The following is an 18,114-nucleotide window of genomic DNA, read 5'->3' as shown; positions in this document are numbered from 1 at the left end:
TAGTGTGAAATATTCCTTGCAGATACATGGGGGAAGAGCTGAACTTCAAAACAAATGTTTTGATAGGCTAAATGTGTTCTGATTATAGCTTAGAAGAAAACACAGGAGAGCAACACAAATGTGTATTTTCACATTTGAATGTATTTTATTATTAAAGCCATTAAAATTGAACCATGCCCAATATATTAACATCTGAAGCAGGGTTACGGTGATGTCCTGAAGAAGGCGGAGAGGCACTGTAGATGATCATGTGCTTTTCACATGGTGGCAGCTGGGGGGAAAATGACATTTGTTGGAAGAGCCGGTGTGAAAAGCCTGATCCCAGATCCATTTGTGCTCTTGACAACTCCATTCCTCATTGTCAAGTCAAACATGTTTGGCATGACAAGGAATTGGCATGTGTACAAACAGTGGCACTCAGGCTAGTGTGAATATTTCTCTGAAACAGAACCTGGATGAGCTCTACACATGTAGGTTGTTTATGATGATCGCTGAGCTCCTTTTAGATGTAGGTGAGCCTGCAAAATGATCCACTGTCCCCCTCACTGATGTTGACATGACCCCACAAGATGGTAGACCTTTTAATACCATAGAGGACTCTAGTGCCCAAAAGCCTGTTTTAGCACAGGCAGCGCCATAGAGGACTTTACCATTTTGAAGTAGTCAACTGGGTGGGACTTCCTATAGGTTAAGGAAGGGTCGCATAATTCCATCCAGGTCACCAATGAATTATACTCGTGGGCAAACACCCCATACCTGCAGGTGGTGGTAAATCCCCAACCGTTTATACTGTACCTGTTCAAACAACACACTCCAGGTGGCAGTTTGCACCCTTTCAGTTTGTTTGCCAACTGATAAAAATAGAAAATGTACTTCAAAAATGGAGATCGCCTCAATGGTGCGTCCCGTGCTCTGACGTCATAAGGGGATACAAACAATGATGCTTTGTCTAAATCCATGCTTCATACCTCTCAATGTTATCCTGGATTACAGCTTAGAAAAAAATACTGTCATTATTTCTCTTGCATCTTGCTTTACAACTTGTACATCCAGTGGTGTAACAAACCCAGCATGATGACATAGAAAACCTTTACTTCGAGTATAATCCAACCGCCAGCATGGAACATTAAAATATTACACTTCAGCAGGCTGGACCAGACTTGATATCTGGTGCCTGCAGACTGAGAAAGAGGACTTGCACTAAAGATAAACACACTGGATTTAAAAAACAAAAGCGAACATACCGAAGAAAGTAGTTGTAAATACTGAACATTCACTATATACAGACACATGGCTATCACTGGGCAGCTTGGATGGCGGGGGGGGGGGGGGGGGGGGTGAGGCAACAGTATGGCGACATCCCAATGTCCAAGCATCACACATGCAGTGTAGTTTGCAGGGTTAAAATGCCTTTAGACAGCTGTGTCGGACATCACTAAAAGCTACAGTCATACAATTGGATTATGATCGGGGAGTTCTCTCTTCCATCTGGTTGGATGAAATCAACGTTTTAAAAGGAGCAGCTTCAACTGACAAAATAAAATCACTCACCAAGAAAACTAGATGGTTTATGTACAGATGGACATATTTTACATTTCAGTCCGTCCTTGTGCTGCGTAGAGACTACTAGCGGGAAATGTAATGACCAATAACAGATGAGAACCCAGAGGAAGGGGCAGGTCTCGGGCTATATATACCTTTTTCTCATTGGGCCCGAGCTCCTTCAAAATCGGTAAACATTGAAGTGTGCGGCGGGAGTACGCCTGTATTTCTTCAGTAACGGCGAGACCGGAAACAAAAAAGGTGATCAGTGCATTGCCATAGGCAGACAAACAAACAAAAGGACCCCCCCAAAAAATCAAATAAAAATACACACATGGAATGAACCTTTGTTGTAAACTCCCAGAACCATCCATTCAGTCTGGGATGGAATGGCCTCATCTTCCCCTGACTAGTTGATCTCTCATTAACACTACTCTTATATTAGTGTGTGTGTGTGTGTCAGTCTGGGATGGAATGGCCTCATCTTCCCCTGACTCTAGTTGATCTCTCATTAACACTACTCTTATATTAGTGTGTGTGTGTGTGTGTGTCCCTACTTTTCTAGTGAAGGTCTCAGGGCACCATGTCAGACATCCATATATGATTTATTAGCTAATGTTTTCTTGATAAAAAAACAAACAAATTTAAAATAAGGTGGTACAATAACATCATTTGATCTATAAATAGAGTTAAAATAAATATGCTTGCATCACATTATAAGTAGGATGTCGCTCCTATCTGCACCTTCAATACCTTGTGAAAGAGACCACTGGGAATAGACCCCCCCCCAACGATTGCAAATGCCATTTTATGACATACTGACAAGTTTAACAACTTTGGCAATTCTAAGCAATCCTTAGGGTAACTTGCACAAAGACTTGAACGACAGTACATGACCATGCAATAGTAACCATCCCTTATCAAATCCTGCTTAAGAACCAACTTCTTCCTTAAAAGGCCTTCCTTCCTCAGTCTCCCTAGCCACCAGTTCTAAAAGGAACAATAGAGTTTTGAGCAACAATAAAAAACTGAAATTCAAAATAAAAATCTGCAGGGCAATAAAATGGCTGATAAAAAAAATGGATGTGAAAAATGTATCTAAAAAAATAAAATGGGAAAATAAACCAAAAAGGGGAAAAAATGATACTGCCGTCAACCGTACTGCCTTCACCACAGCTTAATGACTCTAGTACAGCAAACAAATATTCTCCTCTGCCTCTCTCCCTGCCGCGTCTGGCAGCGGTGCACCGTCCATGGGCAGGAGAGACGAGGGGGGACCAGCAGAGGAGAAGGCCCCCCCAGGAGGGGCTCGGAGGTCATGGTGGGTACAGTAATGGAGGTGGTTTCATATAGACTAGTAGTAGGTGTTGGTCTTATGGTGGTGTCCCGTAACAGCATGCTAGTTCCTGGCTGGTTTTCTCAGTCTGAATCGGTGAGGAAGGAGGTCTGAGGGGAGTGCTCCAGAGAACAGCCTGGCTCCGATATTGAACCCTGGGGAACCCCCTCCTCCTCCTCCTCTTCTAGACACCGTCGCTCCACCTCTCCTCTCTTCTACACCAGCTGGTAGCCCGACCCGGACGTCTGGTCGTACTCGATTGTGTACTGTGTGGTCCAGTCTATCGCCTTGGGCCGGATCAGGCCACAGCAGCGAATCTCAAAGAAGTCTATGAGGTTCCGTACACACCCGTGACTGCGGAGAGGGAGAGAAATTAAAATGTTGACATCTTGACCTAATAACTACTTCTACATGTGTTAGGGATCGGATCCATTGATACAAGTACTACACATTGTGTATCAGGTGAAGTTTTGGTAGGTAGTGCAGCTTTGCTAATATCAGGGGAATATTAACAAACGGGAATTCGAGGAACGATGCTAAATCATGCTAGCTACTGCCTGTAGCAAAAGTAAACAACGGATTATCGTGGATTATGTCAGTACTGGCCTACATAGACAACTCAAGGTAACATTCATTTCACCCAAACATATAGGGCCCGTTTCCCAGACACAGATTAGGCCTAGTGCTGGACTAGGCTTCATCTGTGCCTGGGAAACGTGCCCTTAGATTGGATGAACTATCCCTTTAAGTAAGCACCAGAATGTACCCATTGTTACCATAACTGAAACAGTCAAAATTGAGGGAATAAAAATCATTAAAAGGCAACATTGTCCCGTACTGACCCAGGATCAGGTCAGTATTTCTGGGTAGGAGGACACAGATTGGCAGAGGCTCCTGAAGGGAGGGCTAGTACTCACTTGAAGGGGCTCTCGATGGAAGTGGCCGTTACTTTAAAGTGCTTGTATCTCCTGGCGTTCATCCTCTCGTTTGTGGTGATTCCCAGACCAGCAATCTGGAAGAGGGGCGGACACACGCATAGAACACAATGTCACAAATAGTTGTACAAAATAAATGTAATAAAAATGGACCTATGGCATCACAACGAAGGGTCAAGATGAGGGTCAAGGATGTAAATGCATCCCATGGACAATTATGATTCTAAACAGGATATAGGCTCCTGTCCTATGGGTCGTTCTAGCTGGGACCAGGCTTACTTTACTTATCTCACCTGGCTAAATGCAGGTTAAACATACAACCAACCAATGGCCTCTAACCTGGTAGAGCTGGCACATGATCAGCACAGCCACCCACATGAAGTGGAACACACTGTTGAGGAACATCCAGAACATCCAGGGAGAGCAGGAGGCGATCTGCGTCAGGTACAGCCAGAAACCATCCTTGGTGTAGTTGGTGGCGCAGTGGATCCTCCAGTCTGGGTAGAGGGGCAGAGAGGTTAGGGAACAACCCTAGGGTGATAGAGTAGGACTGACGATTAAACCATCTAGATAAACCTGATCCTGCAGTCTATGACTGCCAAGTGTATGAGTGATTACATAGACAACCTATGATTGAAAGGGTTATATTACAAGTTTATAGAAATGAAATAACAGCACTAATAATTGGATTAATGGACAAATTAAAGTATTAACCAAAATGTGGTGTACCATAACCAATAGAGAGATAGCAAAATAATATCTATCTAACAATTTCAAAGATTTTACTGAGTTACAGTTCATAGAAGCAAATCAGTCAATTGAAATAAATTCATTAAAGGCCTAATCTATGGATTTCACATGACTGGGCAGGGGTGCAGCCAAACATCCTGTATAAAGCTAGGTTGTTTACAGCTGTAGAATTGCATAAAGAAATAATGGTGTGTAACTAGAACGAGAGGCGGGGGGTGGTGTAACTAGAACGAGAGGCGGGGGGGTGGTGTAACTAGAACGAGAGGTGTGGTGGGGTGGTGTAACTAGAACGAGAGGTGTGGTGGGGTGGTGTAACTAGAACGAGAGGTGTGGTGGGGTGGTGTAACTAGAACGAGGTGTGGTGGGGTAATAGAACGAGGTGTGGTGGGGTGGTGTAATAGAACGAGGTTGTGGTGAGTTGGGGTAATAGAACGAGGTGTGGTGGGGTGGGGTAATAGAACGAGGTGTGGTGGGGTAATAGAACGAGGTGTGGTGGGGTAATAGAACGAGGTTGTGGTGGGGTGGGGTAATAGAACGAGGTTGTGGTGGGGTGGGGTAATAGAACGAGGTTGTGGTGGGGTGGTGTAATAGAACGAGGTTGTGGTGAGTTGGGGTAATAGAACGAGGTGTGGTGGGGTAATAGAACGAGGTGTGGTGGGGTAATAGAACGAGGTGTGGTGGGGTAATAGAACGAGGTGTGGTGGGGTAATAGAACGAGGTGTGGTGGGGTAATAGAACGAGGTGTGGTGGGGTAATAGAACGAGGTGTGGTGGGGTAATAGAACGAGGTGTGGTGGGGTAATAGAACGAGGTGTGGTGGGGTAATAGAACGAGGTGTGGTGGTGTAATAGAACGAGGTGTGGTGGTGTAATAGAACGAGGTGTGGTGGTGTAATAGAACGAGGTGTGGTGTAATAGAACGAGGTGTGGTGTAATAGAACGAGGTGTGGTGTAATAGAACGAGGTGTGGTGTAATAGAACGAGGTGTGGTGTAATAGAACGAGGTGTGGTGGGGTAATAGAACGAGGTGTGGTGGGGTAATAGAACGAGGTGTGGTGGGGTAATAGAACGAGGTGTGGTGGGGTAATAGAACGAGGTGTGGTGGGGTAATAGAACGAGGTGGGGTGGGGTAATAGAACGAGGTGGGGTGGGGTAATAGAACGAGGTGGGGTGGTGTAATAGAACGAGGTGGGGTGGTGTAATAGAACGAGGTGGGGTGGTGTAATAGAACGAGGTGGGGTGGTGTAATAGAACGAGGTGGGGTGGTGTAATAGAACGAGGTGGGGTGGTGTAATAGAACGAGGTGGGGTGGTGTAATAGAACGAGGTGGGGTGGTGAGGTGGGGTGGTGTAATAGAACGAGGTGGGGTGGTGTAATAGAACGAGGTGTGGTGGGGTGGTGTAATAGAACGAGGTGTGGTGGGGTGGTGTAATAGAACGAGGTGTGGTGGGGTGGTGTAATAGAACGAGGTGTGGTGGGGTGGTGTAATAGAACGAGGTGTGGTGGGGTGGTGTAATAGAACGAGGTGTGGTGGGGTGGGGTAATAGAACGAGGTGTGGTGGGGTGGGGTAATAGAACGAGGTGTGGTGGGGTGGTGTAATAGAACGAGGTGTGGTGGGGTGGTGTAATAGAACGAGGTGTGGTGGGGTGGTGTAATAGAACGAGGTGTGGTGGGGTGGTGTAATAGAACGAGGTGTGGTGGGTTGGTGTAATAGAACGAGGTGTGGTGGGTTGGTGTAATAGAACGAGGTGTGGTGGGGTGGTGTAATAGAACGAGGTGTGGTGGGGTGGTGTAATAGAACGAGGTGTGGTGGGGTAATAGAACGAGGTGTGGTGGGGTGGTGTAATAGAACGAGGTGTGGTGGGGTGGGGTAATAGAACGAGGTGTGGTGGGGTGGGGTAATAGAACGAGGTGTGGTGGGGTGGTGTAATAGAACGAGGTGTGGTGGGGTGGTGTAATAGAACGAGGTGTGGTGGGGTGGTGTAATAGAACGAGGTGTGGTGGGGTGGTGTAATAGAACGAGGTGTGGTGGGGTGGGGTAATAGAACGAGGTGTGGTGGGGTGGGGTAATAGAACGAGGTGTGGTGGGGTGGTGTAATAGAACGAGGTGTGGTGGGGTGGGGTAATAGAACGAGGTGTGGTGAGTTGGGGTAATAGAACGAGGTTGTGGTGGGGTAATAGAACGAGGTTGTGGTGGGGTAATAGAACGAGGTGTGGTGGGGTAATAGAACGAGGTGTGGTGGGGTAATAGAACGAGGTGTGGTGGGGTAATAGAACGAGGTGTGGTGGGGTAATAGAACGAGGTGTGGTGGGGTAATAGAACGAGGTGTGGTGGGGTAATAGAACGAGGTGTGGTGGGGTAATAGAACGAGGTGTGGTGGGGTAATAGAACGAGGTGTGGTGGTGTAATAGAACGAGGTGTGGTGGTGTAATAGAACGAGGTGTGGTGTAATAGAACGAGGTGTGGTGTAATAGAACGAGGTGTGGTGTAATAGAACGAGGTGTGGTGTAATAGAACGAGGTGTGGTGTAATAGAACGAGGTGTGGTGTAATAAAACGAGGTGTGGTGTAATAGAACGAGGTGTGGTGGGGTAATAGAACGAGGTGTGGTGGGGTAATAGAACGAGGTGTGGTGGGGTAATAGAACGAGGTGTGGTGGGGTAATAGAACGAGGTGTGGTGGGGTAATAGAACGAGGTGTGGTGGGGTAATAGAACGAGGTGTGGTGGGGTAATAGAACGAGGTGTGGTGGGGTAATAGAACGAGGTGTGGTGGGGTAATAGAACGAGGTGTGGTGGGGTAATAGAACGAGGTGGGGTGGGGTAATAGAACGAGGTGGGGTGGGGTAATAGAACGAGGTGGGGTGGGGTAATAGAACGAGGTGGGGTGGTGTAATAGAACGAGGTGGGGTGGTGTAATAGAACGAGGTGGGGTGGTGTAATAGAACGAGGTGGGGTGGTGTAATAGAACGAGGTGGGGTGGTGTAATAGAACGAGGTGGGGTGGTGTAATAGAACGAGGTGGGGTGGTGTAATAGAACGAGGTGGGGTGGTGTAATAGAACGAGGTGGGGTGGTGTAATAGAACGAGGTGGGGTGGTGTAATAGAACGAGGTGGGGTGGTGTAATAGAACGAGGTGGGGTGGTGTAATAGAACGAGGTGGGGTGGTGTAATAGAACGAGGTGGGGTGGTGTAATAGAACGAGGTGGGGTGGTGTAATAGAACGAGGTGGGGTGGTGTAATAGAACGAGGTGTGGTGGTGTAATAGAACGAGGTGTGGTGGGGTGGTGTAATAGAACGAGGTGTGGTGGGGTGGTGTAATAGAACGAGGTGTGGTGGGGTGGTGTAATAGAACGAGGTGTGGTGGGGTGGTGTAATAGAACGAGGTGTGGTGGGGTGGTGTAATAGAACGAGGTGTGGTGGGGTGGTGTAATAGAACGAGGTGTGGTGGGGTGGGGTAATAGAACGAGGTGTGGTGGGGTGGGGTAATAGAACGAGGTGTGGTGGGGTGGGGTAATAGAACGAGGTGTGGTGGGGTGGTGTAATAGAACGAGGTGTGGTGGGGTGGTGTAATAGAACGAGGTGTGGTGGGGTGGTGTAATAGAACGAGGTGTGGTGGGGTGGTGTAATAGAACGAGGTGTGGTGGGTTGGTGTAATAGAACGAGGTGTGGTGGGTTGGTGTAATAGAACGAGGTGTGGTGGGGTGGGGTAATAGAACGAGGTGTGGTGGGGTGGGGTAATAGAACGAGGTGTGGTGAGTTGGGGTAATAGAACGAGGTTGTGGTGGGGTAATAGAACGAGGTGTGGTGGGGTAATAGAACGAGGTGTGGTGGGGTAATAGAACGAGGTGTGGTGGGGTAATAGAACGAGGTGTGGTGGGGTAATAGAACGAGGTGTGGTGGGGTAATAGAACGAGGTGTGGTGGGGTAATAGAACGAGGTGTGGTGGGGTAATAGAACGAGGTGTGGTGGGGTAATAGAACGAGGTGTGGTGGGGTAATAGAACGAGGTGTGGTGGGGTAATAGAACGAGGTGTGGTGGGGTAATAGAACGAGGTGTGGTGGGGTAATAGAACGAGGTGTGGTGTAATAGAACGAGGTGTGGTGTAATAGAACGAGGTGTGGTGTAATAGAACGAGGTGTGGTGTAATAAAACGAGGTGTGGTGGGGTGGTGTAATAGAACGAGGTGTGGTGGGGTAATAGAACGAGGTGTGGTGGGGTAATAGAACGAGGTGTGGTGGGGTAATAGAACGAGGTGTGGTGTAATAGAACGAGGTGTGGTGTAATAAAACGAGGTGTGGTGGGGTGGTGTAATAGAACGAGGTGTGGTGGGGTAATAGAACGAGGTGTGGTGGGGTAATAGAACGAGGTGTGGTGGGGTAATAGAACGAGGTGTGGTGGGGTAATAGAACGAGGTGTGGTGGGGTAATAGAACGAGGTGCGGTGGGGTAATAGAACGAGGTGCGGTGGGGTAATAGAACGAGGTGCGGTGGGGTAATAGAACGAGGTGCGGTGGGGTAATAGAACGAGGTGGGGTGGTGTAATAGAACGAGGTGGGGTGGTGTAATAGAACGAGGTGGGGTGGTGTAATAGAACGAGGTGGGGTGGTGTAATAGAACGAGGTGGGGTGGTGTAATAGAACGAGGTGGGGTGGTGTAATAGAACGAGGTGGGGTGGTGTAATAGAACGAGGTGGGGTGGTGTAATAGAACGAGGTGGGGTGGTGTAATAGAACGAGGTGGGGTGGTGTAATAGAACGAGGTGGGGTGGTGTAATAGAACGAGGTGGGGTGGTGTAATAGAACGAGGTGTGGTGGGGTGGTGTAATAGAACGAGGTGTGGTGGGGTGGTGTAATAGAACGAGGTGTGGTGGGGTGGTGTAATAGAACGAGGTGTGGTGGGGTGGTGTAATAGAACGAGGTGTGGTGGGGTGGTGTAATAGAACGAGGTGTGGTGGGGTGGTGTAATAGAACGAGGTGTGGTGGGGTGGTGTAATAGAACGAGGTGTGGTGGGGTGGTGTAATAGAACGAGGTGTGGTGGGGTGGTGTAATAGAACGAGGTGTGGTGGGGTGGTGTAATAGAACGAGGTGTGGTGGGGTGGTGTAATAGAACGAGGTGTGGTGGGGTGGTGTAATAGAACGAGGTGTGGTGGGGTGGTGTAATAGAACGAGGTGTGGTGGGGTGGGGTAATAGAACGAGGTGTGGTGGGGTGGTGTAATAGAACGAGGTGTGGTGGGGTGGTGTAATAGAACGAGGTGTGGTGGGGTGGTGTAATAGAACGAGGTGTGGTGGGGTGGTGTAATAGAACGAGGTGTGGTGGGTTGGTGTAATAGAACGAGGTGTGGTGGGTTGGTGTAATAGAACGAGGTGTGGTGGGGTGGTGTAATAGAACGAGGTGTGGTGGGGTGGTGTAATAGAACGAGGTGTGGTGGGGTGGTGTAATAGAACGAGGTGTGGTGGGGTGGTGTAATAGAACGAGGTGTGGTGGGGTGGGGTAATAGAACGAGGTGTGGTGGGGTGGTGTAATAGAACGAGGTGTGGTGGGGTGGTGTAATAGAACGAGGTGTGGTGGGGTGGTGTAATAGAACGAGGTGTGGTGGGGTGGTGTAATAGAACGAGGTGTGGTGGGGTGGTGTAATAGAACGAGGTGTGGTGGGGTGGGGTAATAGAACGAGGTGTGGTGGGGTGGGGTAATAGAACGAGGTGTGGTGGGGTGGTGTAATAGAACGAGGTGTGGTGGGGTGGGGTAATAGAACGAGGTGTGGTGGGGTAATAGAACGAGGTGTGGTGGGGTAATAGAACGAGGTGTGGTGGGGTGGGGTAATAGAACGAGGTGTGGTGGGGTGGGGTAATAGAACGAGGTGTGGTGGGGTGGGGTAATAGAACGAGGTGTGGTGGGGTGGGGTGTTCCACTCACAGCAGATACAGCCGTAGATCATCCAGCTGATCATGCAGAGCAGGAAGAACAGGTAACCCATGAAGTAGCGGTGATTCCCACTTCCTGTTGACAGCACACAGAAAAGTGAGAGGGGGAGTTAAGCCTCATCTGTCTGGTCCCTCATTCTCCTCGTCCCTCCCGCATTGTCCTCCTGGCTCCCTAACTGTCCTCCTGGCTCCCTAACTGTCCTCCTGGCTCCCTAACTGTCCTCCTGGCTCCCCTCCTGGCTCCCTAACTGTCCTCCTGGCTCCCTAACTGTCCCCCTGGCTCCCTAACTGTCCCCCTGGCTCCCTAACTGTCCCCCTGGCTCCCTAACTGTCCCCCTGGCTCCCTAACTGTCCCCCTAACTGTCCTCCTGGCTCCCTAACTGTCCTCCTGGCTCCTCTCCAGGTCAAGACAAATGAGAGACGTAGAAAGACAGAAAGAGTACAGTAGGATTGAAGGAGGCCAAGTAGTTGACAGATCTGTCAGTCGGCTCGTTGGGTCATACTCAGATACATGAGCAGGTGTGTGGGGCTGCTGCCAGTCACTGTTTGGACTAAAGGATGTGAAGGGGGGGGACCTGGCCAACCCACTGAGGACCTCTAGGGAGTAACTTGTAGCACGTCTATGTCGCTGCCTGTCTAAAAGGCCAGCTCCATCCTGTCTGGCTCTTAGGGGACAGCATGGATGCTTTAGGACCCCCTTCCTTCCATCTCAAAGTTTATACACACACACACACACACACACACACACACACACACACACACACACACACACACACACACACACACACACACACACACACACACACACACACACACACACACACACACACACACACACACACACAGCCTTTCTATACTCTGCCAGAACAGCTAATGAATTCATATGGGTGTCAGCTTGTTTATTTTTCTTACAGAACCATGTGCTGCTTCTTAGGCTGGAATTCTATGGACATAAATGACAATCAGCTGCACTAACTCCGGTTGCTGGGCAATGGGTTGTTGCTAAGCTAAATACTGCCGCTGGTGTTACACATACCGACACAGTTGCCCACCCAAGGGCAGTGGTGGTCGAACTTGGCGATACAGCGGTTGCACACGGCACAGTGTTTGGACCGGATGGGCTTCCGTATCTGTGTGGACGAATACAAATCTATTAAGGCTTGAGAGAATGACAATGTCAAACCCAAATCATGCAAAACACTTCAGGACATAATAAAATGAAGTAATTTCTTTACCAAACAAGTACTGCAGAATATGCTGAGATCCAGGCTGCCCGTCTCCGCCAGTTCAACTATAGTCTGGAGAGGTGAGAGAGAGAGGTGAGAGACGTGAGAGAGAGACGAGAGAGAGAGGTGAGAGACGTGAGAGAGAGAGGTGAGAGACGTGAGAGAGAGACGTGAGAGAGAGAGGTGAGAGACGTGAGAGAGAGAGGTGAGAGAGAGACGTGAGAGAGAGAGGTGAGAGACGTGAGAGAGAGAGCTGAGAGAGAGAGGTGAGAGACGTGAGAGAGAGGTGAGAGAGACGTGAGAGAGACGTGAGAGAGAGAGGTGAGAGAGACACGAGAGAGACGAGAGAGGAGAGAGAGGTGAGAGAGAGAGACGTGAGAGAGAGAGAGAGAGAGAGAGGTGAGAGAGAGGTGAGAGAGAGGTGAGAGAGAGGTGAGAGAGAGGTGAGAGAGACGTGAGAGAGACGTGAGAGAGACGTGAGAGAGAGGTGAGAGAGACGTGAGAGAGAGAGGTGAGAGAGGTGAGAGAGGTAAGAGAGGTGAGAGAGAGAGGTGAGAGAGAGGTGAGAGACGTGAGAGAGAGGTGAGAGACGTGAGAGAGAGAGGTGAGAGACGTGAGAGAGAGGTGAGAGACGTGAGAGAGAGGTGAGAGACGTGAGAGAGAGGTGAGAGACGTGAGAGAGAGGTGAGAGACGTGAGAGAGGTGAGAGAGAGGTGAGAGACATGAGAGAGAGAGGAGAGAGAGGTGAGAGACGTGAGAGAGACATGAGAGAGAGAGGTGAGAGACGTGAGAGAGGTGAGAGACGTGAGAGAGACATGAGAGAGGTGAGAGACGTGAGAGAGAGGTGAGAGACGTGAGAGAGAGAGGTGAGAGATGTGAGAGAGAGGTGAGAGACGTGAGAGAGAGGTGAGAGACGTGAGAGAGGTGAGAGAGAGGTGAGAGACATGAGAGAGACATGAGAGAGAGAGGTGAGAGACGTGAGAGAGACATGAGGGAGAGAGGTGAGAGACGTGAGAGAGGTGAGAGACGTGAGAGAGACATGAGAGAGGTGAGAGACGTGAGAGAGAGAGGTGAGAGACGTGAGAGAGAGAGGTGAGAGACGTGAGAGAGAGAGGTGAGAGACGTGAGAGAGAGAGGTGAGAGACGTGAGAGAGAGAGGTGAGAGACGTGAGAGAGGTGAGAGACATGAGAGAGAGAGGTGAGAGACGTGAGAGAGAGGTGAGAGACATGAGAGAGAGGTGAGAGACATGAGAGAGAGGTGAGAGAGAGACGTGAGAGAGAGACGTGAGAGAGAGGTGAGAGACGTGAGAGAGAGGTGAGAGACGTGTGAGAGAGAGGTGAGAGACGTGAGAGAGAGAGATGAGAGACGTGAGAGAGAGGTGAGAGACGTGAGAGAGGTGAGAGACGTGAGAGAGACATGAGAGAGGTGAGAGACGTGAGAGAGAGAGGTGAGAGACGTGAGAGAGAGAGGTGAGAGACGTGAGAGAGAGAGGTGAGAGACGTGAGAGAGAGAGGTGAGAGACGTGAGAGAGAGAGGTGAGAGACGTGAGAGAGAGGTGAGAGACGTGAGAGAGGTGAGAGACATGAGAGAGAGAGGTGAGAGACGTGAGAGAGAGGTGAGAGACATGAGAGAGAGGTGAGAGAGAGACGTGAGAGAGAGACGTGAGAGAGAGGTGAGAGACGTGAGAGAGAGAGGTGAGAGACGTGTGAGAGAGAGGTGAGAGACGTGAGAGAGAGAGATGAGAGACGTGAGAGAGAGGTGAGAGACATGAGAGAGAGGTGAGAGAGAGACGTGAGAGAGAGACGTGAGAGAGAGAGGTGAGAGAGGTGAGAGAGGTGAGAGACGTGAGAGAGAGGTGAGAGACGTGAGAGAGAGAGGTGAGAGACGTGAGAGAGAGAGATGAGAGACGTGAGAGAGAGAGATGAGAGACGTGAGAGAGAGGTGAGAGACGTGAGAGAGGTGAGAGACGTGAGAGAGAGAGGTGAGAGACGTGAGAGAGAGAGGTGAGAGACGTGAGAGAGAGAGGTGAGAGACAGAGCGGTGGAAAGAATTGGATTTGCAATATATCAAATCAAATTCTATTTGTATGGCAGCTGCAGCGCAAGGGCCAGTTAAAGGACAAGAGCATCTTAGCCCAAGTGCCAGTCTCTGTTTGTGCTATAACTCCCTGGCATTCATTGTCATGCCAAACAAGGACAGCAATGGAATTGGCTAGAGAACAAACGGATCTGGAATCAGGTGAATGCTATCTGTGAGCGAAATTGAGATTGGCAAAAAAAACGGTTCTCTTTGAAATGTGTATCTGATAGAGTGGGGTCATGGGAGCAGAAGGAACCTTGCTGAGCCATGGATGCAGAGGGAATGAGAAGACTACAGAGGGAACACGACTAGCTAGCTACCCTCTTGAGAGCAAGGAAGGAGAGCTGGCTGTATGAACTACGAATGAACCAGCAGGCTTCTGAGGCGGCAGCCCAGCCCAGTGGACCAGGCTCTGGTTATCACTACAGAGCACTAACGATGGGGTCAATGCCCAGACCAGTGGACCAGGCTCTGGTTAACACTACAGAGCACTAACGATGGGGTCAATGCCCAGCTCAGTGGACCAGGCTCTGGTTAACACTACAGAGCACTAACGATGGGGTCAATGCCCAGACCAGTGGACCAGGCTCTGGTTAACACTACAGAGCACTAACGATGGGGTCAATGCCCAGACCAGTGGACCAGGCTCTGGTTAACACTACAGAGCACTAACGATGGGGGCTATTTTTAGCCCTCTCATCAATCCCACACAATGAGGATTGAGCTGGGGTCAGAAAAGAGCTGGAGACCCTACTATACTCCATTAGTGTGTGCTAATGAGAGACGACTCTCAGAGCTGTGGGGAGAGAGATTGGATGCCTCTAGCTGAACATTGAGAGTCACAAATTGCATCCTATTCCCTATATAGTGTACTACTTTTGATTCGTAAAAAAAAAAAATGGTGCAATGTGCCTAGCTCTCTAATCAAATTCTCAACTCATGCACTTTCCATGCTCCGGGGGTGAAGCTTCCCTTAGGTACAGATCTAGGATCAGCTTCCCCAACCCTAACATTAACCATCAGTTGGAAAAAGGTTAAACTGACCCAAGATCAGTGTCTATGGGCAACCTCACCCTACTCTACTTGCCATTTCAAAACAAAATGGTGGTGTGTTGGGTAGTGCCAGCGTCATGGGTAGTGCCAGCGTCATGGGTAGTACCAGCGTCATGGGTAGTACCAGCGTCATGGGTAGTGCCAGCGTCATGGGTAGTACCAGCGTCATGGGTAGTACCAGCGTTTACCTTTTTCTTCTGCTCCTCTGAGGCTTTGATGATCCCGGGGTCTGATTTCCAGGACTTGCCGAAGTTGTAGAACAGACAGACACTGTTCAGGAGGAAAGGCAGGTGGACGGTGGCAAACGGGAGATGTACAGAGGAGTTAAGGAGGATGGCTGATTGGCTGAAAGGTGACTACAGCTCTTAAAGGGATAGTTCACCCAAATAACACAATGATATATTGGTTTCACATCCTGTCAGGAGTCTGGACAAGGTCAGACAGAAAATGCATTTTATATACTTCCACACTATGAGGTTGAATAATACTGTGAAATTGTAAAAATTATGATAATGCCCTTATAGTGTAAGGGCTGTTTGAAAAGACTGCCTGAAACTTCAGCCAGCTTTGGTGGGATGGCGTTTTGGCCTGCCTGGTAACATCAAAAGGTGGTAACTTGGGCAATAGACCAATAAGAAAAAGAGTTCCACACCTCTCTGCCAATAACAGCTAGTTTTCAGTTTTCCCTACTCAGATTGCTCCCAGACAGTCCTAACAAAATTCGTGCTTGAGAAATTACTATTTGTTATGATGCCGTCTATTCTTTTGGATTTTTTGGGGGAAAAACAATCACAGTAAGGTACTTAATTGTTACACAGAAATGATTTGATACAAAGTTAAAAACAGCTGCATTGGACCTAGACGGCTGTGCCGGCTCTGACTAGCCATAGTGACATCATCCAGACAGAGTGTGTCCCCCAAATGGCACCCTATTCTCTATGTAGTGCACTACTTCAACCAGAGTCCTATAGTAGTCCTATGGGCCCTGGTATAAAGTAGTGCACTATAAAGGTAATAGGGTGCCATTAGGGACGCAAAAAGACTCGCCCTCCGCCCACTCCAGCCTATGAGGAAAGCAGCTCAGTGGAAGCTTGACTCATACTCTCACCCAACCAGAGTCCCGAGTCTCTCACACATGCGTCATCATTTGCACAGGAAATACAACAGAAGCAACGGAGTGAGTCTAACCAAAGGGAGTGGTTAGGCTTAACCCTAAAATGCCAGAAAATGCCCATGTTGATCCATACAATCTCTTGTATCTAGAACCCAAGTTTAGTTTTCACAGGGCCTGTTGTCATTTAATTAGGAACTACAAATGAAAAAAATCCCATAAACCTACTTAGGAATTACAGCTTCAGAATTGTAATTGCATAGAATGTATTCCTGTATTTAGGAAATGCCTACACCCAAGGTATACTGGCATTTCTTTGTGCATTTTAACCACACATTAACACAACTCCCACAGTGTGGAGTTAGAATGTTGATTCCATACATGAGAGAAACATATCTGATTGACTGACTAAATAAACTTTAGATTATGGAGTTCGCTTGACGTCATTAATTATTGTGTCCACAAGAGCTGTTTCAAGTCTGTATGGCCATGTACCGTAATTTCCGGACTATAAGCCGCAACTTTTTTCCCACGCTTTGAACCTCGCGGCTTAAACAATGACGCGGCTAATATATGGATTTTTCCCGCTTTCAAATGTATTTATTTTTAAATCCTTTAAAAAAAAAATCCTTCACTAAAACGGGCCGCATGTGAAGAGCAACTTATGGTCAAGTCTGCCAGTGGGTCCTGACAGCGTGGAGCATTGTCAAAAAATCCACTATCATCAACGGGTTTCGAAAGGCTGGACTGCTGCGTGTTGAAGAGGGCTCAGCGGGGGATTTGCCTCCGGATGAAAGTGACGAGAGCGACAATGAAAATGATCCAATATCGGATGAAGCAATTCTGAGGCTATTCAACTCCGACACCGAAGGAGATGACTTCAGTGGTTTCAGTGCACAGGAGGAGGAAGATAGTGACCAATGACTTTCTTGGTAGGCTACTGTTTACTGCAAATTTTAAATTTTTTGTTACAAGCCGTGTTTCGTTAAAGCCCATTTATAGGGTGACCATACGTCCTCTTTTTCCCGGACATGTCCTCTTTTTGGACCTAAAAAAATGCATCCGGCCGGGATTTCTAAATCGCCCAAAATGTCCGGGATTCGGCTTTTGCTTTCTACAGTCCCATTCATTGTGTGCGTTTTTGGGGTTTTGCATTACTTTGACCTTTCTCTTTAGGTCCCGCCTTGTCACACGCCACCATTGGTGGGTCATGTAGGCCTACGCAAACATTGGTCAAACTGCATCTCAATCATTACCCTCACCATGGCAACAGCCAAGAGAGAGAGCAGCAGCTTGCTTGTCAACAGTGGCACATGGCTCCAGAACAGCGTAAAAATGCCCAAACGCAAATTCACAGACGATTTACAGAGAAAATTCACGTGTTTCCGTCTTTGTCGGGATCCGCGTGAAGCAGAATGCATGACCTGCAAAGCTGGCACGTACGTGTTAGTGTCAAATAAAGGTGCTAGCGACCTAGAAGCCCACATAAGCTCTGCAAAACACAAAATTGCAGCTAAAGGAGAGAGTTGGTCAGGTAAATTAACTGATTATTTTGTGAGAGCAGGTAAAACAGAAGATGCTGTTACTGCTGCGGAGGGAGTTTTTGCATTCCACAACACGAAGCATCACAATAGCTACAGATCAATGGACTGCACGTCTGCCTTGTTAAAAAAGTATTTCCCTGATTCCGAGACTGCGCAAAAAGTTTCAAGCGCTCGTATTAAGACCGAAGCTGTGACAGCACCACATTCTGTCGACATAGCTCAGAAAGCACTAGAAGACATACCTTACTGTGGTGTTTCTACTGATGGGAGCAATCACGGTGCTGTGAAAATATTCCCTCTGCTCATTCAGTATTTTGATTGGAAGAATGGTGGCGTGCAAAGTAAATTAGTCGAAGTTAAAAACACTCCAAATGAGACAGCTGATACTAGGGTGACCATACATCCTCTTTTTCCCGGACATGACCTCTTTTTTGAAAACTAAAATATGGTCACCCTACTATTTATTTTTGTTACAAGCCGTGTTTCGTTAAAGCCTGTGTAAAGTTCATTTGTTTCAATGTACCGGTAGGCACCTGCGGCTTATAGACATGTGCGGCTTATTTATGTTCAAAATAATAATTTTTTCAAAATTCAGTGGGTGCAGCTTATATTCAGGT

General features: G+C 48.3%; 1 protein-coding gene across 2 annotated transcripts in view; it reads right to left on the bottom strand.

The window, feature by feature from the left end:
- Positions 1-121: 121 nt before the first annotated feature.
- LOC106609686 (palmitoyltransferase ZDHHC17) overlaps positions 122-18,114 on the bottom strand; it is a 66,082-nt gene continuing 48,089 nt past the window's right edge. For both annotated transcript variants that reach the window (XM_045700102.2, XM_082964071.1), the window contains 7 exons: positions 15,031-15,155; positions 11,719-11,781; positions 11,520-11,613; positions 10,476-10,559; positions 4,153-4,310; positions 3,796-3,890; positions 122-3,232 (listed from right to left, as the gene is read on the bottom strand). In XM_045700102.2, coding sequence (XP_045556058.1) covers positions 3,094-3,232; positions 3,796-3,890; positions 4,153-4,310; positions 10,476-10,559; positions 11,520-11,613; positions 11,719-11,781; positions 15,031-15,155 — 758 coding nt within the window. In that variant the 3' untranslated portion in view covers positions 122-3,093. The remainder of the gene's footprint in view (positions 3,233-3,795; positions 3,891-4,152; positions 4,311-10,475; positions 10,560-11,519; positions 11,614-11,718; positions 11,782-15,030; positions 15,156-18,114) is intronic.

Source organism: Salmo salar, chromosome 17, assembly GCF_965601325.2.
Source record: "Salmo salar chromosome 17, fSalSal1, whole genome shotgun sequence".
NCBI classification, from domain to species: domain Eukaryota; kingdom Metazoa; phylum Chordata; class Actinopteri; order Salmoniformes; family Salmonidae; genus Salmo; species Salmo salar.
Note: the sequence above shows the minus strand (reverse complement) of the source record. Positions and strands in the feature narration are given on the sequence as shown.